Source organism: Nymphalis io, chromosome 26 (genome assembly GCF_905147045.1).
Source record: "Nymphalis io chromosome 26, ilAglIoxx1.1, whole genome shotgun sequence".
Classification (NCBI taxonomy): Eukaryota; Metazoa; Arthropoda; class Insecta; order Lepidoptera; family Nymphalidae; genus Nymphalis; species Nymphalis io.
In genome coordinates, this window is record NC_065913.1 from 561,173 (window position 1) to 584,551 (window position 23,379).

At 34.7% G+C, this 23,379-nt stretch overlaps 1 protein-coding gene across 1 annotated transcript; it reads left to right on the forward strand.

The window, feature by feature from the left end:
• The first annotated feature begins 2,629 nt into the window (after positions 1-2,629).
• LOC126778568 (uncharacterized) lies at positions 2,630-4,462 on the forward strand. Its single transcript, XM_050502240.1, has one exon. The coding sequence runs from the start codon at positions 2,693-2,695 to the stop codon at positions 3,410-3,412; it is 720 nt and encodes a 239-aa protein (XP_050358197.1). The 5' UTR covers positions 2,630-2,692; the 3' UTR covers positions 3,413-4,462.
• The last annotated feature ends 18,917 nt before the right edge of the window (positions 4,463-23,379 follow it).

A 23,379-nucleotide genomic window follows, 5' to 3' on the forward strand; every position in this document is an offset into this window, starting at 1 on the left:
ACGGCTTAAAATGAATTATTGGGTTTTATTGTTAAAGAAAATTAATTAAAAGTGATCAGTGCTTAATATTAATTGGACTTAATGGAAAAATCTCGAGTTTCAAGACGTGAAATGAATGAGATTAGCGATTCTTTGGCAATTTCATCTGGATGCGATCGTGTCTCGCGCTAATGCGTATTAATGATTGCTATGGACAAGGCTATACATTTATAAATAGCATTATTTATATTTATAAAGGTAAACCAAGGATTTTATTTCTTTTTAAGCACTAGAATAGATGTAAACATTCGTCTAAAGATCTAATCCGCAGTGGCCTAAGGCATCGAACAACACTCCCCGTGTTGTTCGAGGCCTTATTATTGCTTATTCTTACTTGTTTAGTTTGTATGTGTCTACGCGTTTAGCTTGTATGTTTGTATAACATTTGATTAGATTTTCAAATTATATGTTATTTATTTAATTACATATATAATAGAGAATTATATATATATAATTAAAAGCGGCGCGGCAGGCTCAAGAAGCGCTGGCTCGATGTTGTGAGGGACGATATGAGAGAGCACGATCTCACTAAGGACGACGCTTTAGATCAGGCAAAGTGGAGGCATAGATGCAGGAAAGCGGACCCTGGCGTTACTAGGCCGAAGAAGATATAATAGAGATTACAATTGTGTTTGGAAACACACGTATGCACTATATGTCCTATGAAAATGGCAAGCCTCCCTTTAAAACAATCTATCTATCTATTACTTACATTTATTATCATATTAAATTTACAAATTTTACTTACGATTATATTAATTTTAATAACTATTTAAAATTATATTGTGTTCTTTAAAATTGTATGGATCCATCTGTCAATTATTTTGAATTCATCAAGAAGAAAGTGTTTTTTAAATAAAATGTGAATTCGAAAGTATACGTTTTCTATTTTCTTTTATTGTTAAAACTTTTAATTCCGACTTCCATCTTAGAACTTAAAAGAAAATATTCTTATCCAAGAAAGTAGAATCAAAGACTTACTGTTCTTGTTGGTTTAATCTTAGACGAACTAAGTCCACGATACTCTAATTAATAAGAAAGCACAATCGTAGGAAGCTGATTGAAACATTGACAATGGGAACAGCGGGGACAAAGTAAGGACAGCCATAACATTCTGAGTGCTGATAAGCGCGGTCATCACTTTAATGGCTATCATAACCACTACCAATGGTATTTAAAAACTCCAAACATCCTTGTAACCATCTTAACGACAAAATATATCTATTTGACATAAAATTATCTGATTAGAAATCGAAACTGTTTAACCGATCACTATGGAATTTGGCACATATTATACTTGTATGTATTTTTGTATTATACATGGGGAAGGTTTTTATACGATACTTTTTTTTTGATCTCGCAGTAGTATTTTATATAAAAGTCAGCCGAGATGTCCTGGTAGATAAATTACATTAATCTTAATTGAAGATCACGGTAAATCCAGGTTAAGCACTTTGGAGTTTTAGGTGCCCATTTTGTTTATATAATTATTTATCTCGGATTCGGTGGTCAAGTAAAACATCCTGCGAATATTTAAATGTTTCGTATGATGAAAAGAAAATTATGTATATTCACAATAATATTACATATCATTGTATAAACATGAGAAATAAGCTTGTTATAACTACTGCTTTCTTACTAAGTTCCTGATTCCGCAAACTCGATACATCCTTTCGGGGCCAGGTATTCGTTTTTATGATAAAATTCCGCAGAAATTTTTAGTTTTTACTATTAACAAGTTGAATTCTTATGTTACAGGCTATTTACAAAATCATATCGTAGTTTTGGACAAAAAAGCTTAGCGTATTGTTTGTTGATTGTATGTATGAGTATGTAACTTTTGATTTCTTGCATTCTTGGTAGTAGTTATATTAATAACACTCTTATAAAATGGTAATTCAAAAGTCTTATATAAAACTATATGAATGAAAAATTCAGTCTGGTCATTATATCAAGGCAGTGCAAAGTTAATCATTTTAAGCTCCTGCTGACTTCTTAACAAATGGTAGTGGCCAAAAGACCAAAGCGTCGACAGTCAACATAGATAAAAATATAAAAAATACTCCGTTAGAGAGAAGTGACTCCCTCTGATTAGTTTAATACTACATCCGACCCTTGTTTATGATGCTTGGAGTTAAAATTAAAAAGGGACCGCTTTAATAATCTCATGTTAAAACAAGATGATTACGAACTGAGAAAATTCGTTCTGTAATATTCACTTGTTATTGAATGTTTAATTTATTTTCATCCATTAGGATTTTACGCTCACTTTGCCCTAATTTTGTTTACTAATAAGTATCATAATTATCTTTTTGAATGGACTTTTTTAAGTAAACAATTTTTCGTTATTAGTAAATGTTTTGAAAGTACTAAAGAAGAATTTACATTAAAAAAATGACAGCTAAAAGATGATAAAAATAAGATATATTCTATGAAATGATAAAAATAAACACATTTTCCCCAGAAATATTGAAGTGACGTTATGTGAATTTAAAGTTACTTGAAAAAGCCTTTTTATAGTCATATAAAAACTTGTTAACTATAAAATATGTATGTTCTTCAATTGCTTATTTTATTGCTTGGTGTTTTATTGTATTTTTAATGTTATGTTAGAGCGTTACTTGTTTTATTTGACGCTTTGTTGGTTAGTGAAATGTTAGCAAATATTTTATTTGCTCTAATTATCTATCAATCAGTAACTGATATTGATGCTGATGAAACTGATAAAAAAATACAAGAACTTGAAAAAGAAAAAAATAATTTGTTCAAACAAATTAATGTTGCAATAGAAGAAAGCGTAAGATCATTACAAAAATCAAATGAAACGGACGCCTTAGTTGGGCTCAAGTATATGTTTGAGCTTAAGGAACATTTAAAGAAAGTAAACGAAACTGTTATTGATGAGAATCAAAATGGAGTAAATTTTTCAGATATAAATAATAGAAGAAAATTACGACATAGGATGAAGAAAAACGACCCTTTCGATTTTGAAGCAATTTTAAAACCTAAAGACATGAAAGCAAAAGAATGGAAGGAAATTGTGTTTGACCGAACGAAGATGCAGAAGCAGTTGAACGAATGGATTCTTAAAAGGCAGAAAGAAAAAAAGCGCCTTCAACAATACAGACTTTATAAGAAAGGATTGCTGTCGACAGGAAGATTGGAGAAGTGTCCTAGATTTGGTTATCAAGGAAAGAAAAAAAAGGCTTATAAGGATAAAAAAAAAATAAGACCAAGTCTCACCAAAACAACGGCAAAGACAACAGATATATATGATAACATAAAATACCCCAACAATAAAAAAAACGCAAAAAAGCAAAAATATCCGTGTTGTAGGAAGTGCTGTAAGAAATCGTACATGGGTTGTCTTTGATAACTTACCAGTACAATACAAAAAAGAACATTTGTTAAATCCTAAAAAAAAATTAAAGTTATAAATTTTTTTAAGATGTATAGTATCGAAGAGGTTTGTATGTAGTTTTTGATTAAATAGTAATGAAAATATTATTTATACAGTTTTACTTCCAAGATTATAATGAAACAGTTAATGCCGTAAATACAATATGCATTTACATTGATAAGATTAAAAAAAAATAGAGCATATAAATTTTTAATTCATGCGGACAGTAGAAAAGACGTCATGACGTTGCAGGCGCCGTGAGAAAACTTGCACGTGATTGACTTTAAAATTCAAATCGATATATTCAATGTAGAAACATTTCACTTTCTTAATGATAGTAAAAGTAAATAACCAGTTCCGATTTGGAAATTAAACGTTACGACCTAAGAAGAACTGGTGAACGAAACGCAGCGGGTCTTTTTGCACACAAAAGTTTCTTTACATTATATTGTTTTAAGATTTAGCAAAAAAGGCAATTTGAACGTTTTCTGGGATCCTATTGTAAAACCTTATATATTGTCCCGCAAAAGTTACTAGCTCTATGCAGTCGAGATATAATTAAACAACGACCTACAATGTGTTCGTGTTTGTGTGTGTGTGTGTGTGTGTGTGAGTGTGTGTGTGTGTGTGTGTGTGTGTGTGTGGGTGTGTGTGTGTGTGTGGGTAATGCTCCGAATTCTTAACAGAAATTGGAGATTATTGCACAGTATATATAGTATATATCAAGACACATTTACATACGCCTGGTAATTAATTATTGTTGTAGCTTTTTGTATGTCACAGCATATTTTGAAATAAATTTAATGTCATCCTGTTATATATATTTTTATTTTGTCAAATTATACTCAACTCTCAGCGTCGTCAATTCAGAGACTTTTCAGCTTTTGTACACACACGTTCTACTCGTTACGAGAGTTTTCATTTACCACTGTCTTACAATGCGATATGGAACTTATTTGACGTTGTTTTATACTGTGATAGAATATTATGAAAATAAATTATTTTACAAATATTTATGGATAGTGTTGGTCTTTGATTTTATAAAATATCATGCAACATTTGATGATTAATTGATCTTCTATAACTTAATAACTTTTATAAGGTATATTTTTGTATAAGCTTTCTTATATATTTTATTATAATATTACACTTTTCGCCAAACATTTTTTTTTACTGATATGATATACCTATATATATACACACACACATATATATGTATTAATTCAGTATATATTCATTTCATTTATTCAGTATACGAACAAAAATTACTCGCATTAACCCTTTCCTCGAGTAATCCCCTGTCCGCAGTCATAGCTTGGATGCGACGAAAGTAAAGATTTACAATTCATTTTACCACTCACGATTCTTTCTTGCCTTGAAAGGAGGTGTGCCCCAAGGTGTGACGTAGAAAGGCATATCTTGGTCCCAGAAGTTGGATGAGCTTTCCGATACGCATCGAAGATGGTCACTGTAGGGATTTAGTGGGTGAGGATCGTACATAACCCTAGGATATGACTAGACGCGATTTCCATTCACTTCGAGTCATATCCTCTGTGATGTCCTATTGTCGTCATCCAATTAGACGGGAGACTTAAACGTGTCATCCCTAACTCTCTCCATATCTCCATATCTTTGTCTCAGTCTAAGCATCGGATAAAATGCTACTCAACAACTAGGTACATTATCACGTTATATAAAACTATATTATTGTCCATTTTTCAAATAAAATCTTTGAACTTTTCCAAAATATAATATTATAATAAGCGAAGTTTCTATTTACCTCTCATTATTTTGAACGAGTGGTGTATGTAGCATAATTATAAAATATACACGTAAACTCCCAAACGGCCTCATCATAGAAGTGGGTCAGCACCGCGGTTAAATATTTGCACTAACACAAGAGTATTGTTATGTATAAATTGTATATCATAAAAGTGTCGAATAAAATACAAGTTATTTTTTAAGACAAATAATATATCATATATGTATGTTCTGTTCAAATGTACAATTTCATTATCAGTGCATTGAATAACACTCTCGTGTTCTTCAATTCAACCTTCAACTTCAACTCTTACCTTACCTTAACGAAAGATTGCAGGCAAACCCGAACAAAAATCTCTGAATTTAAATGAGATTAATTTAAAAGAAAATCTTCTGCTGTGGTGAAGTATCGTATCAAAAAAAAACTTACTCGTATCGTATAAAACTCGTCTCATCAGCCAACTCGTCTTCGCCAAATCCTCATTTCAGCGTAGTAAATTAAGTTCCAAGCCGTCTCCTTAATATGGTAAGTCTTAGTCTCAGCGCAGTAGTGGGACATTTACAGGTTGTTACTTGAGATTTACTTTTATGTTTAATTAATAAAATTATACAAACGCTTTAGACGTTTCGAGTATTTGTATATAAAAATGCTACGTACCGTCTAATAAAATTCATCAAAAATTTTATACCTTTATGAATTTAATAACTGGATCAATCTTATTTTTAATTGATCTATACGCCGTTTTTTAATAAGTTTTACGTTTTACTTGTATAGTTTAAAATTATGAACAATACGTATCGTGATCGGTATGTATTGATTGGTACTTTACCAAGGTGTCGCCTTGGTAAAGTATGGGTGATGTCAGTTAAAATGAGTATTGCCAAACGACAACATGTTTTCGAACAAAGGTTAGTCAAAATGGTCATACATTTCTGATCTTCTAGAAAACAATATTACGTTTTCGAAGTTTTTTTTTAAGTTTACCGTCTTCAAACATGGAAAACGAATGTATCGTTCATATTCACAAAAAATATAATATCATATCAAATATTTCAAAGAAAATAGAATCAAGCGGGACAAATGATCCAGAGCTTTTGATTAGAGATCAGATTTAGCGATGAGATTAAGCATTCAGTGTTCCTCGTATAATTTAATTGTTGTAACAATCGTATATACTTATAAATCATTCATTCCAATTTATTTCATTCTCCGATTTCATTCACTATTTGGTAATCTAATGGAATGAACTATTAATACTGTCACTTGGTTGGTTGCTGTATCATCTTACATATCGACTTATGTGTGTAATATCGCATTACAACCCTCGCTAATCACCCGTGATTGTGTTACGTGGATTAAGATCCTTACCTGGGCCTTATTGGTTTATCCGGTATTAGGTAATGGGTTTTCGTGTATTGAGAACTTAATTTATGTATATTACAACTTAAAAGGATCCTTGCAAGTTCTATTTAGTCACTTTAATCTTTTATGTAATCAATTATGATGCTTTCTAAATTGTGTTAATCGTCTTAAATCAGGTACAAACTAGTAATATCCCGATAAATTTAAGAGATACTTCAATCAATCAATCAATAGCCAATCGTTGTCCACTGCTGAACATAGGCCTCTCCCAAGGTGCGCCAAAGCTCCCTGTCCTCCGCCTTCCGCATCCAGTTGGTGCCCGCCACCTTCTTAAGGTCGTCGGTCCACCTGGCTGGAGGGCGCCCTACGCTGCGCTTGCCGATTCGCGGTCTCCACTCTAGGACTCGTCTGCTCCAACAGCCATCGGTCCTACGACATACGTGACCAGCCCACTGCCACTTCAGCCTGCTAATTTTGCAAGCTATGTCGGTGACACTTATTAGATAGGTGTTTTTTATCTGTTATTCAACATTAAAAAAATTTAATAACATAATAATTGTCTAAATGATAAAAATGCTAGCAGCATTTGAATTGCGATTCCAATTCTTTCTGCGATAAACGAACCAGCCCTTTTGTCATCAGTGGGACAGTGGTGTGTTATATGTTTGACTTTAAAGCGTAAGTAAGCAAGTATCATTACAGGCATGGTACATAACTTAGATATTAGATACGAGGCAGCGCATTGATAGTATCAGGCATTTATATACGTTTCTGTCAGTAATGTATATGGCAGAGCTCATCAACTTTCATCAAGTGGCCAAATCTCTTTATATTTATATTAACAAGACCGTTAATATCCTCTCTTAATTGGTAATTTTGCGTTTATTACTGTGAAGGTGATTTGTACGAATCTTTCACATTTCTTAGAACGTATTAACAGATAAAATTCAGAGTTTCGCCTGAACCCGCGTGTTGTCTCACGACGTTTTCCATTACCACAACACACGAGATTAATTGTAATCAGTAATTGAGCATGGGAGAAGCACACGCGAGTCTAGACTTCCATTACTTGCCACATTTTCTAACTTATATTAAATTATGTAGATTATAAATACCTTGGAGTTCTCATTCTTTAATTTTCATTAGTTTAATTATACTCTTTACTTTGCTTTACGCTTTAGCCGCGGCTTTGCTCGCGTCTTAATTGCTAAGTACAAATTATCATGGTTCTTTCTTCAAAAGTGAAGAATTTCCATACAACTCAGGGGTATAATTTTTCAAAAAATCTTCCTTAGTGTTAACCCACTGTGTAAAAGGAACCCGTTTGCATCATCATGGGGCCCCAATAGTTAGACTGTGTGTTAATATTTCAGTCAGTTAGCCAGTTATTATTTTATACATAGATGATGTTGAAAAAGAGTAACTACTGTCTCGTAATTTATCATATTTTTACTGTATTTTTGTGTGCATAATGTGTATTCTATATTCTTTTCATTGATTTGATTATATAATGATTGTTCTTTAATAATTTATATCGCCATTATTTGTAATACCGGAAGTTGGTAAAATTTTAATTAAAAATATTGTACTGATGTAAGAGTGGTCGTAGAATGCTATGCTGTAAACATATAATAAAGCGAAGCAGTATCTATGTAATAATTATTATGTTTTATGTGGTTTATAACAACTGATTGTCTTGTTAGTTGTTTTTGGTAGAATCTACATTCCTACCGTTGGTGGGTTAACGTTAAATTGTAAAATAAGTAGTCAATAGTGTTTGTATGGGTTTTGTGAATAAAGTATTTTTTTTTTATAGAATAGGAAGGTGGACGAGCATATGGGCCACCTGATGGTAAGTGGTCACCAAACGCCCTTAGACATTGGCATTGTAAGAAATGTCAACCATCGCTTATAGCCAATGCGCCACCAACCTTGGGAACTAAGATTTTATGTCCCTTGTGCCTGTAATTACACTGGCTCACTCACCCTTCAAACCGGAACACAACAATATCAAGTATTGCTGTTTTGCGGTAGAATATCTGATGAGTGGGTGGTACCTACCCAGACGAGCTTGCACAAAGCCCTACCACCAGTAAAATATATTTTGATTTGATGTATATGAAACTAAATGTTTCGCCGACGTTAAATTTGTATTAAGCATACTTGTTATTTAAAATATGTGTGCGTTCTCAATTATAGGAGACCACAGCAAGCACATAAATAACGACTAAATAGAAATAAACAAAATTATAAACTAAATGTTACATAGTGGTATTTAATAAAACATAGGAACTATAAAAAAGGTAAACATATATGAATAACACTATATATATTGGGTCCTTATATATGAAATTGGCGTTTTGTACGGGAGGATTATAGAATTTTTTTTTTGTAAAATATATTTAATTAATCAAAGTATGCGCCGTTGTTATCTATGCACTTTTGCCATCTCATAGGTAGTTCATTGATCCCTTTACTAAAAAACCATCGGGGCTAGAATCAATAAACTCTTTGAAGGCGGTTTGGGCTGCCGCATCGGAGTTGAATTTTTTTCCTTGTAAGAAGTTGTGAAAATTCCGGAAAAAATGGTAATCTGTTGGAGCAAGTCCGAGGGTACGGTGTATGTCGCAGACAAGCAGCAGTGGCCTAGAGCGATTGACCGTTCTCGGTTGTTTAGCAGCTAGTTCTTTCTTCATGGTTTGCAGTTGCTGACAATAGATATCTGCCGTAATCGTTTGGCCAGATTTAAGATAGCTGTACGTAGTGAACGACACCGGCGCTAGTCCGCCACACACTCACAAGTAACTTTTTCTGAGTCAAGTTTCGTTTAAAAGTTTAAGTTTCCGAAGCCTGCAGCTATTTCTGAAGTGCTTTGTGATGGATCCGCTTCCACAATAGTCTTTAATTCTTCATTTTCCACTTTGGTGTCCGGGGTTGGTTCTGAAGGTCGAAATTTCTAGAACGAAAGCGTTGAAACCAAAAACGTATCGTGCTTTCTTTTGCGACACCAGCGCCGTACACATTATTAATCTTTCGAGCTGTTTCTGCAGCTCTGGTGCCACGGTAGAACTCGTACTCGTAAATATATCGATATTTCATGTTTTCTATTGTGCTATAATAAGCGACGCCAAAGAAAAAAATAATGAGGACAAAACAAATGAATGACTGTTTTCAAAACTCAAATGTACCAGCTAAATGAATTTATAAATTTTAATTTGGAAGAAGAGATATTTCAGATCAAAGTGGTCAGTACGACAAACCGCCAATTTCATATGTAAGGACCTAATATATATATATAGTGTTATACAGTTTACTATTATTCTAGACATTTATGACAACTGTTCAGCTCAGTCTAATCGTAGCATGACGATGTAATCTATCAAAAGGCGTTCTCACGCCTAAAAATTTCTAGCATCAATTAATCATCAATTAATCATAGTAACATCAAATCGTATGCCGTAATGGCAGGCGGCAAGTCTATATATCTAAGTCATGACGCATGCAAGTACGTCACCAATGTGCCACCAACCTTTGGAACTAAGATGTTATGTCCCTTGTGCCTGGCTAACTCATACTTCAAAACGGAACGCAATAATACTAAGTATTGCTGCTTAGCGGTAGAACATCTGATGAATGGGTAGAACATACCTAGACGAACTTGCTCTAAAGCCTACAAAGTCAAATTTTATGCCGTCATGGCATAGAGGAAGAACCTACCCAAAAAAAACAATTTAATGTTAGTATTAGTAAGTAATTCAATATTATTTATGTTTGATCCAAAATCGAATTCATATTATTCCAAAAATATATATTTCTCGTTTTCATTAAAAATAATAAAAATCCCTCATAAGAAAAGTTTCGTTCCACACAGCGATAAGATAACGCGTCATTCCTTATCTATTTGTATTATTGTTAGATAGTGGACGTACCCTACTATTTCCTTTTTCTTTTATTTTTATTTAGTTGTAAAACACACAAGTAGTATGCAAGTATGGAACCATTAGGTTACCGGTCTTTAAATAGAACCTGAAATTAAAATCAAAGGTTTATTCAACACGTGTTATTAGAATAACTGCTGAATCAAAAGAGATTTGAAATTTCTGAAAAGACAAAATCAATTTGAAATAAACAACAGCTTAGTCGATTTTCTTATCTTTGCCATCGTTTAACGTTTGTTGATTCAGTTTAAAATTTATATTTTACTTCTACAATAACTTTTCAATGTTTTGTTAATCAACAAAAGTTATTCAATTAAAATCTAAAATAAAAATATAGTATAGTGTTGTTTTAGATACATTTTGGTAATATTTTTAATGAACCCTTTTTTAATTAACGTAAGATGAAAGTAAAAACATATATTTATTTAAGCTAAATACATTTAAATTAAATATTTAACAATAACCAATCAAATTACGTAAAATCAAAAATAATGTAAGTTATTTTAAAAAAAAATTATATACAATACATGAATTCTACCTACTCAACATAACACGAGTTCTCTCTAAATCTCATTATTAGTTACCTACAGTACAGTACAGTAACAGCCTGTTAATGTCCCACTGCTGGGCTAAGGCCTCCTCTCCCTTTTAAGGAGAAGGTTTGGAGCTTATTCCACCACGCTGCTCCAATGCGGGTTGGTAGAATACACATGTGGCAGAATTTCAATGAAATTAGACACATGCAGGTTTCCTCACGATGTTTTCCTTCACCGTCAAGCACGAGACGAATTATAAACACAAATTAAGCAAATGAAAATTCAGTGGTGCTTGCCCGGGTTTGAACCCACGATCATCGGTTAAGATTCACGCGTTCTAACCACTAGGCCATCTCAGCTTAGTTACCTACCTACCTACTCTTAATTGACCAATAATTCATACTTGTTGTTCTATTTGGATGGCATGGCTTCGAGAACCGATAGTATCACTTGTTATCTCCAACGAGAGATGGTAAAGGCAATAACGTCCAGACATTACTCAGATTAATTTGGACCAAATGAAGTACCCAAATGGCTATCCGAAGCTATATCCAATCTTCTATATTGCTCAATCTAACACTATGTATTAGGGTCCTGTCCTATAACATTAGTCACAGCGTTTATGGATCTTTAACGCTTAAGTAGTTATTATATCGAATGGTTCCAAGACTGTATGTCTTTTAATTAAATAGAAGATTAGAAAGATTTTTTTTATAATTATAAAAAAGACTGAATCCAAACTTTTTGGATACGATCCTATATTTATGAAACTTTCCCTAAAGTAATCCCCTCTTTAATACAACAAAATAATAATGGTAATTGCTGTTTGGTGAAGAATTATTCGTCTATATTATGTCCGTATCCGTATCCGTAACAGCCTGTGAATGTCCCACTGCTGGGCTAAAGGCCTCCTCTCCTCTTTTTGAGGAGAAGGTTTGGAGCTTATTCCACCACGCTGCTCCAATGCGGGTTGGTAGAATTCACATGTGGCAGAATTTCAGTGAAATTAGACACATGCAGGTTTCCTCACGATGTTTTCCTTCACCGTAAAGCACGAGATGAATTATAATCACAAATTAAGCACATGAAAATTCAGTGGTGCTTGCCCGGGTTTGAACCCACGATCATCGGTTAAGATTCACGCGTTCTTACCACAGGGCCATCTCGGTTTTTGCAAATGTTATAGTTTGTGTTTTTCTAGTAGATTTCATTATCAGAACTTGGGTAAATTTATCTAAGACTTATATTGGTATCTTTCTTTCTAACGAAAGCAGAATCATTTTTTGATATGGCCGAAAAGATACCCATTTAAGCAAAATAAGTACTGCTAACCTTCAGCCTTCTTTATTATTGAGAATTTTTTACTAGAAATATAAAACCTTTTAATGTCTCGACCCAGGAGCCGTCTTAGGTATGCAGCCTTATAAACTGGCTACTGGACCAACGATGTTCATAAAAATGTGACAGTTTAAGTTTAAGTGGTTGCATATAAGATAACACAAAAAAGAAGAAAAACGTTACAAAGATTGTTATGATAAATTATCCAAAAATTATTGAGAAATGATTGATTAAATCGAATTCCAAGTGAAGAAAATGAGTCAAAATATTGCCGTCCAATTTAAGTGAACAAAATTTAATTTAAGGCTAAACAACGACGGTATAAACGTTATTGATAGTTCGGTATTCCAAGGAATAATAATAGATTCGAAACTTCAGAGTAAACCTCGTTTGTCATCTCTTGCGGGAAGACTCAGTTTCGCAGCATGCGAGTTCAGGGAAGTTAGACAATTATTATTATCAAATTTATTTATATGAAATATATGGTAATCTGTTTTATTATATGACGTGAATTATCTGCACATGAAAATTTAGTGCTTGCGCGAGTTCGAACCCACGAACGTTGGTTAAGATTCAAGCCTTCTAACCACTCCATCTCTGCTCTGAGAGCAGAAAGAAGCTAAGTCCGCCTTATCCAAAGTGAGTTGTGTGTACATTTGAATTTTTTTTATTGGAAACATGCAGGTTTTCTCGCGAGGTTTTCTATCACCACCATATAAACATTATGAGGAAAATTGAATATGTGGAATGAATTTCATACTCACATGTATCTACCAAGCTTTAGGCTTTCTTCCTTGGGCCAGCATTCAGATATTTATGGGCTCTTAATGTATTTCATGAAGTTTATGTATTCAAGAATTTGATAGCTAATTTCTGAAACATGCAAATTCTTAATGAAAATATTTTTGATGACCATTACCAAACGGCTGGCTATCTGGATACGTCCTGGATGCAATCAAGAAACAATCTCTAAGTATGGTCTTACGACACCTACGACTGCTAGAGAGCTATGCCTATATACTTTTGTTAACTGTCAACATGAATTTTAAATAAGTTCTTAATAGAATCGTATAAATATATTCATAGTTACTAAGAATTTCTAGAAGAGAACTAAGCGTGCGGTTACTATTATTTCTTTTTGAATTGTCTTTCTTTTCATTACAATACGAGTTCTTGAAAATTCTATTTAAATGTATCTACGTTGATGAAACGTACGTCAGATTTTTTTTAAATAAACTTTAAACATTAATGCAGCAGATTTATCCAAGGAAATAAAAAAGCATGCGAACAATTCAAAAGCTCGAAGCGAAGCAGCGAAATAGAATAAAATTCAAATCAATATTATTTACAGGGTTTTGCACTAAAGTATGTCAATAATAAATAAAATGAAGACATGACAAAAGAAAAAACACATCTTTAAATAACATTATTTTAATCGACAATATCCAATTTCTTTGTTTATCATGTTTTGACAAGGTTATAAATATTTTATATATCAACAATAAAACGTCACCCAAAATGATATATTATTGGACGATAAACATATATTATGATACCACGTCGTATCAAGCTCTCGTGCTGTGCCTAAGGATACAAGAAATGTAAAGAAAATGTACAGTCGACTAGTGATTTAGATTAACGACATTAGATATTTTTCTATGTATGTAGAGTTGAAATATTTTAGAGCAGCTGGTATTTATTTAAACGAAATATATTTTCAATCCATACATTGCCTAATTTAACTAATGGGCCTATTATTATGTATACCATTAACTAATTAGTAATATTGACGTCAAATGGCAAGTAAATTTTTACAAATATATGTATGCGAATTGGTGGAATAATATTTGTTTAAGGTCACTGAGAAAATTTATAATAAAATACGGACTGTTTTAATATAATTAATGAATTCGATAATTCATTCACTTTAGTAAATGGATAATTTTGGATATGTTATTTTTTTTAAGTTAGAAATATCAGCGTTTACAAAAACTTTATCCCCAAAGTATGGTTAACAAGGGATGCTTTTAATATAACTGAATTAATTTCCTTGTAGGTTCTCGGTAGAATCTACATTTCGAACCGGTTTTTAACCATGACGATTTGACGGTTATGAGTGTCTACCTATTTTAAATATAGTAAATGTATATTTTTTTATTTATTATGTAACTATCCACTTAAACGTATAAACTTAAGTAAATCATTGAATTTAATTTATTATTGTTAATTTTAAACCAATTTTTATTTTATATACCTATCATTTTATACATATATTAATATAGTTATTTTAATGTACAATTGGTGTGATCTGTATTTAATATTAATTACTTGTTAATAAATATATTTGCGTGTCGTGGACGAAATGTATTAAATACTTATAAAGAAATCATAACACCTGTAAAACGATTTTCATGCAAATAAATGATTATAATTATTATTCAGTTTATTTGGCGCTTCGTATGGCTACACTCTACCGTGATCGGTAATAACATACCCATTCGACTTAAAATTATTATGGAAAGTTCGAAAAAGTTTTCGATTGTCGTCACAATGTTATTATAGAATGAGTACACCTCAATTTCATAATTACGTTATTTCAGTTCCACTAAGGTTGTTTATCGAGGAATGCTTGGTAAAGAAAGACGAAAGATAAAGACAGTTCCTGTCATGACATAGCGGTGGTCTGTTGATACATAAAGTAAGTGAAACGGAAATAATTAGTAATAATTATACACATACAGTTTGTAACTGTCCCACTGCTGGGCAAAGGGCGCCACTTATCTTATATTCTACCACGATATCCCGAAACAGGCAGGTTTTCTTCACGATGTTTTAATCTCCTTACAAGAGAATTTTAATACAAATTACGTTAATGAAAACTTTATACGTTTTACTTATAGAAAACATAATATAAAAAAATAATCAAAAACAAAATCAAATAAATATTTTTGTCAGTTATAGCCCGGCCACCAAAATATGAGGCCCATGATACCCTCGCGGTAAATCTTGATATATTTGGAGGTGTCGGCAATATTTTAAATATTCATCCCTTAGCGATTTGGGGACAGAGGTCTCGATTGTATTTTTGATCCAAGCATTTGTGGTTTGTTTTGTGAATTATTCCACAGAAATGGAGGAAATATTTAAAGGGAATGTACTTGTATTATTCATCAAATATTCGAGATTAGTATTCGAATATTATAAGTTTTGTAAGTGTGACTTATGTTGGTCGAGAGCTGGTTAGTACTAAATCGTGGCGAGACTTATATTTTTGTTAAATTTTGCAGTCGAATCAAATCAAAAGTTTTTGCGTTTAAAGTAGTGTACCGTCAGCAGATAAATAAATACTATATTTTTTATACATATCAAATATATATATATATATTTATATATATATATATATATATATATTATACACATTAAACGTAGTTTAATTACCTAACAAGGTGAAACCGTTACACAATTTAAATATTTTTCTAAAACAAAAATTTGGTACAATCGAACCTATATTTATGGAGGTGTTGAATAGATGATCTCTTTAATGGAACATAGATATATATAATAATATAATAGAAGGAGGTTAACTTAAAATCCTATTTGTAAGTGTTTATTCTTAGTATCCATATTGGTAATTTTATAAAATTAGGTTTTATTTCAAATATAATTTATTTTACTTTTTGCTCTCACAAGTGTAAATATTATATCAGTTAATTATAAAAGTCAGTCGTCTAGTTCACGAAGAAATCGCGCACGTACAAACGTTAGTAAGATATAGACTAAAGGTATTTTTTGCGATTTATTATTTCCTCTTCTATTTGTAAATTCGATTGGAGAGTTTATATTATAAAATAAATGTATATACGATCAAAAGAAAAAGCGATTTGCGAGCACACGATAAAGACATCCTTACGACGTTCGAACAACTGCCCGCCGCGCCGATACATAAATTATGGAACATCGTTAAATAGGGAATAAAAATATACATTTTTGACAATGTTTTTCAGTTTGAGGATGTGTTAATACAACGTTTGTACCATTTCCAAAAAAGATATTTTTATCTGTTTTTGGCTTCCCGACTGATTTTGATAATAGAGATATAACAGTGTAGAGACATCTACTCTATATTCCCTCCCTCTCATAATCCAATAGCATTCCATTAGGCAAAGAACCATTAAATTTATGCGCCTCTGAGGCAAGGAAGTGTGAACACTGACAATTTATTTATCTATTTATTAAGGATCCTCAAAAAAGTATACACACTTACGAGTACATTACATCGTGAAATAATATTTTAAAATATGTGTGATCCTTCAGTTATAGGCGACCATATAAAGCATATAAAATAATGATTAAGCAGAAATAAAAAAAAATAAAAAAAAATATTACATACAAATAAGTAAACAATGGTTAAATAAATTAAGACTATGTTGTGCAAGTATGAGCTAAGCATTGACAAATTTAAGTATTGATAACTTTAACTTACTTTTTTCTTGAGTGACAATAATTAAATAAATACAAGCTGTTAAGGTGGTAGGGCTTTGTGCAAACCCATCTGGCTATATAACACCAACTGATCAGATAATCTACCGCCAAACAGCAATTGCATCTCAGTTCTCAAGCTTAATGGTACATTGGCGGTGTAAGGAGCGATTAATTTTTACCCTTATTATTTGTATGTAAGAAAGCAGATCAACTTATTCAGCTTCATACTCCGCGAAACGATGCCTGAGGTAAGCGAATACGTTTCTTTAATTATATTCTTCGCATATTTTTAACTTTCTTCCGATACAAAAGAAATCATAAAAGATATTTCTAAAAAACTGGTCCACACTTCTGGTGATCCAAGAGCTGGCGCTTATTTAACCCAAAGGTTGAGTCAAGCGGTGCAGAGAGGCAATAGTGCCAGCATCTTGGGTACAATGCCACAGGACAATCTTTTAGACAGCGTGTTTTTGCTTTAAATTTGTAATGTGTATTTTGTTCTTTTTGTTTTAATTTTGTCTTTTATAAAATTGTCTACAAACTTTATGTATATAAAGATTTTGACTTTTGACTTTGCGTATTAATTACGCAATTTGTGTTTATAATTCATCTTGTGCCTGACGGTGAAGGAAAATATCGTAAGGAAACCTGCATGTGTCAAATTTCACTGAAAATCTGCTACATGTGTATGTGGAATACACACAACCCGCATTAGAGCAGCGTGGTGGAATAAGCTCCAAACCTCCTCCTCAAAAAAGAAGAGGAGGCCTTAGCCCAGCAGTGGGACATTCATAGGCTGTTACTGTATTAATTACATCATACCTTATATTAAAATAAATTACAATTATAAAAATTTGAGAAAAATAACCTCTGCTTTCAATATTTTAACCCTGTAACATTACGATTCATACGCGATTATAAGCCTTAATAATAACATTTTTAGATTTGATTTTTGTGATATCAAACTATATAACCAAGGGTATAATTGATATTTTTATAGTATTTTGTAATTTAGATTTTGCGTGATTATACGTGTCTTTCCCCTTCGTATCGCTTTTCCTGGAACATATTTTTTCAAGAGGCGAGCGTGCCTCTTTTACTAAATTTTCTTATGACATAATTGTATCTTTTTATATCTCGTACGTAAAATGGAGTGTTTTTAGGTATCAAATTTATGCGTTATATTTAATTGTTATAACGAATACATCATATGATTCAGTTAAAAAATCAATTTTATAAATATTTTGACTAAGCAAGGCGAAATGATTTAGATTCTCTGGATACACGATTATCATAATAATAATATATTTGTATTTAAATAATAAAAATCTTGGAGTTCTACTTCATTGATTTCTCTACAAGATAAATAAATTGAGTTGTATATGTTATATGATTATATTTTTTTTTTCAAGAAAAGAGTAACTGATAAGTACACTGAAATGTTGGTACTATTAAAAAATACGGTTATAAAGGAACTTCTTCTTAACTTGTGGATGTCGTTATAGTCGATCTCCATCCATCTGCTTAAGGGACGCAATTTACTAGGAAAAGCATTCACATGGAGTTGGAGGCCGTAAAAGTTTGTTTAATTCTTTGACGATTCAAAATAAATAAGTTAAGGTTCAAATATTGACGAATGATGTAATACTCGGTGATGAGTGAAATCCTGCCACATATATCCAGCAACTCGTAGTGGAGCAATAATGATGGTGTACCAAACCCCAAAGCCTCCTCTTCTTAGCCCGTGGGAAATTTACGGGCTGTTCCTGAATTATTAAATCTATAAAAACGTTCTGCGAGTGTTATATGAAATGTTTTTTGAAAAATAGAATCGTAAATATTTCATTACATGGAGTGTATATGATGTTTTAAGAAGTAATGAAACTTACGATGACAAACAGGAATGACATATTTGGTTATGTCGAAGGGGTTTCCAAGAAATCTCTGATATGTCATTTGACTAGAAGTTTTCGGAACTTATCTTATTAATTTAAGTAAAGTATTGGGATTTAAGGGGAACCGATAACAACCTAGGCTCTCTACCGTCAACCTCACCTGCTCGTGGTACATCCTGCTAATCAACGAACGAGGCTCTGGCGACCGAAATCGTGGCGGTATAACCACACAAATGCTGGAATCCGAAAATGCAAATCCTGATAGCGGGCAGCAGCGCTATTAGTGAAAGATTTCCAGCCACTGCGGTCACCAACCCGCCTGCCAAGCGTGGTGACTAAGGCAAAAACCCCCCTATGAGCGACGACAAAAATTCACGGCTCCCAATTCCCGGTAATCACACTATTTCTGGCCACGGTACCGGCCATGGTAACGGTGCGATGGGGGGTGCTAAGAATCCCCGGGCTACGGCAGGGTACCACAAACGGCGACTGTTTCTGGCCACGTATAATGGACGTTCTCTGCGGCTGGACGAACATAAGACAGAATTGGAAGTAGAGTTAAGTCGTATTAACTGGGATATAGTAGGTCTATCAAAAGTTCGAAGACAGGGCGAGGACACGATGACACTAGATGCCGGTCACTTACTCTACTTCCGAGAAGGACACCAACCATCCCAAGGTGGCGTCGGCTTTTTGATCCACAAGTCACTCAGATGCAATGTCGTGGATGTTGGCAGTGTGTCGGCGAGGGTGGCATACCTTGTCATAAAGATAACCGAGAGGTATGCCTTGAAGGTTATACAAGTGTATGCCCCAACGTCTACATACACTGACGAAGAGGTCGAAGCCATGTACGAAGACATAGTGAAAGCTAAGTCTCGTATCAATACCTTCTACACAATTGTTATGGGTGACTTCAATGCCAAAGTGGGAGTACAAGAAGATGGTGAATCGAGGGTAGGAAAATTCGGCTATGGGCGCAGAAATCATCGGGGACAAATGCTGGTAAACTTCCTCGAGGCTCAGCGATTATTTCTGATGAATTCATTTTTCCAGAAAAAGCCTCAATGGAAGTGGACCTGGCGAAGCCCCGATAACATAGCGACGAATGAGATCGACTTCATTTTATCCAATAAGCGCCAAATATTTAGGGATGTCTCCGTGATCAACAGGGTAAACACTGGAAGTGATCACCGCCTGGTAAGAGGCACCCTGAATATTAACACTAAAATAGAACGATCGCGGTTAATGAAGTCGACTCTTAGACCAACTCTGCCTCAGGTCGAAGCTGGTTGCGAAAGCTTCCAGCTGGAACTACAGAACAGATTTGCCATGTTGGAAACCTATTAATTAATGGTCTGGTGCGTGTCATCCGCGAGGTAGGCCAAAATTACTTTCGACAAAAGAGCAATGGACGTAAGTCGAAGCTCTCAGGCGAAACTCTGAACGAGATGACGAGAAGACGAGAACAGCAGAACATGACGCCATCTGAGTGTCAGGCACTTAACAGGAAGGTTAAAAAACTAATAAAGCGTGACACAAGACGAGCGAATACCCGGAATATTGAAGATGCTATAGCACTCAATAGGGGCTCAAAGGTTCTTGCAAAGTCACATACCTCCTGTTGTCACCAGACAAAACTCAGAACCATACAAGGCACAGCCGTCACCTCAAAACCAGAGATTCTAGCTGAAGTCGAAAAGTACTATGGCGATTTATACTCATCACGAATACCTCCACCTGAGTCCCACAGTGCGGATGACCCACGAGCCAGACTAACACGCCATCTATCAGACGATCTTCCCGACATCGATTTGGGCGAGATTAGGATTGCTCTCGGGCAACTTGGAAACAACAAGGCTCCAGGAGATGACGGAATTACCTCAGAGCTTCTCAAAGCAGGAGGCACACCAGTTCTGAGAGAGCTGGCTAACATCTTTAATTCCGTCCTCCACAATGGTATAACACCGAAGACATGGAGCAGAAGTGTGGTGGTGCTGTTTTTCAAGAAGGGCGATAAAGCTCTTCTGAAAAACTACCGCCCCATTTCACTTTTAAGCCATGTTTACAAATTGTTTTCGAGGGGTAATCACGAATTGTCTTGCCCGAAAATTCGATGACTTCCAACCCGTGGAACAGGCTGGGTTTCGAAAAGGCTTCAGTACCGTAGACCACATACACACACTAAGGCAAATAATACAGAAGACCGAGGAATATAATCAGCCTCTATGCCTAGCGTTTGTGGACTACGAAAAAGCCTTCGATACCATCGAGACCTGGGCTATTCTGGAATCCATGCAGAGATGCCTAATTGACTGTCGGTATGTCCAGGTGGTGAAGTGTTTGTACGAAGCCGCAACCATGACCGTCCAAGTACAAGATCAGAGCACAAGACCAATCCAATTGCATCGCGGGATAAGACAGGGAGATGTAATATCACCGAAACTCTTTACCAATGCATTGGAGGACGTCTTCAAGACGCTCGATTGGAACGGACGCGGCATTAATATAAATGGCCAACACATTACACATCTGCGATTTACCGACGACATTGTCATCATGGCGGAGACTCTTCAGGATTTGGAAGAGATGCTAAACAGCCTGAGCGATTCTTCAAGACAAGTAGGTCTCGGGATGAACATTGAAAAGACCAAAATTATGGCAAACCGTCATGTATCCCCGAGACCAGTGGTCGTAAATGGCTCTCCACTTGAAGTTGTGCAGGAATATATCTACCTGGGCCAAACTATACAACTTGGCCGGCACAACTTTGAGAAGGAGGCTAAAAGAAGAATACGTTTGGGCTGGGCGGCATTCGGGAGGTTACGTCATATTTTTGAATCATCGATCCCACAGTCGCTTAAGACCAGGGTCTTCAATCAGTGCGTCCTACCTGTAATGACTTACGGTGCCGAAACGTGGACACTTACCGTAGGACTGGTCCACCAATTTAGGGTCGCTCAGCGAGCAATGGAACGCGCGATGCTTGGGGTTTCTCTGGCAGATAGAATCCGAAATGAGGACATTCGCCAGAGAACTAAAGTCACCGACATCGCACTTAGAATTAGCTCGCTGAAGTGGAAGTGGGCTGGTCATGTCTCCAGGCGCATTGTTGGCCGATGGAGCCGACACGTGTTGGAGTGGAGACCACGCTTAGGCAAACGTAGTGTAGGACGCCTTGTGACAAGATGAGTCGACGATTTAAAAAAGGTGGCAGGTTCGGGATGGATGCGGACTGCCATAGATCGGGATGGTTGGCGTTCTATGGGGGAGGCTTTCGTCCAGCAGTGGACGGCAAAAGGCTGAAAAAAAAAAGTGACTGCTTTACTGCTGGGCGAAGGCGTCCTCTCATTTTGAGGTAATCCCACCACGCTGTTATGCGGTTTTGTGGACGCTTTTGGTATATTTTCCAACGACCCATGCCTTCTTTCATTGCCGAGCATGAGATGAATTACAAACACACATTAAGCACATGATTTGAACCTGTAATTTTTATAGTATATGTTAGCGGACGAGCATACGAACCACCTGATGGTAAGTGGTCACCAACGTTCAAAAGACATTGGCATTGTTAGAAATGTTAATCATCGCCAATGTGCCACCAACCTTGAGAACTAGGATGTTATGTTCCTTGTGCCTGTAATTACACTGGCTCACTCACCCTTCAGAACAATAACAAGTGCTGCTGTTATGCAGTAGAATATCTGATGAGTGGGTGGTACCTACCCAGACGGGCTTGCACAAAGGCCTACCATCAGTAAGCAGTACCACTAGTATAATATTTAATAATTCCAATCTTTGGGCCATTGTGAATAGAATCTACCAAATTATAAGCTTTATTTTAAAGTGTTATAATTTTTATCGCTTAAGAATTCATTTAAATCGACATAGCTTAATGGAAACATTGCCTCGCGTTTTGTCTTGGAATTTTTCATTTCCCTCCACAGGCGTCATGCGGACAAAGCCTTTGGATTAACCACAGCTACTACGAACCTCGTCTAATTTGTCACAAGTCATGTTGGACGACAATTTATCTTTCTATTAACAATAGTTCTACGATATGATGACTAGGTTTACTCAGTGGTCGAATTTTGACCATACCGTAACAGCCTGTGAATGTCCCACTGCTGTACTAAAGGCCTCCTCTCCTCATTTTGGGGAAAAGGTTTGGAACTTATTCCACCACGCTGCTCCAATGCGGGTTGGTGGAATACACATGTGGCAGAATTTCAGTGAAATTGGACACATGCAGGTTTCCTCACGATGTTTTCATGAACACATGAAAATTCAGTGGTGCTTGCCCGGGTTTGAACCCACGATCATTGGTGAAGATTCACATGTTCTTACCACTGGGCCATCTCGGCTATTTGAATTATAACCATGAACACAAACATATAGAAATCGGCACTAAACTGTTTTGTCATTGTCTATTTATAAATAGGTTATGAATTTGTAAACCTGGTTTCACGTGGGTGATCTAAGCAGTAACTAAGTAGATACCTGAATAACTTAATTTGTAAAATTGTTCATTATTAATTAAACAATAATATGTTATATGATAATATATAATGTGTCATATCACCTGACATGAAGAATAACCGTCCACCCTTATTAATGCACATCCTTT

What these genes read in the sequence shown, in the direction of transcription:
- LOC126778568 (XM_050502240.1), top strand. Translation starts at nt 2,693, where the DNA reads ATGTTAGCAAATATTTTATTTGCTCTAATTATCTATCAATCAGTAACT.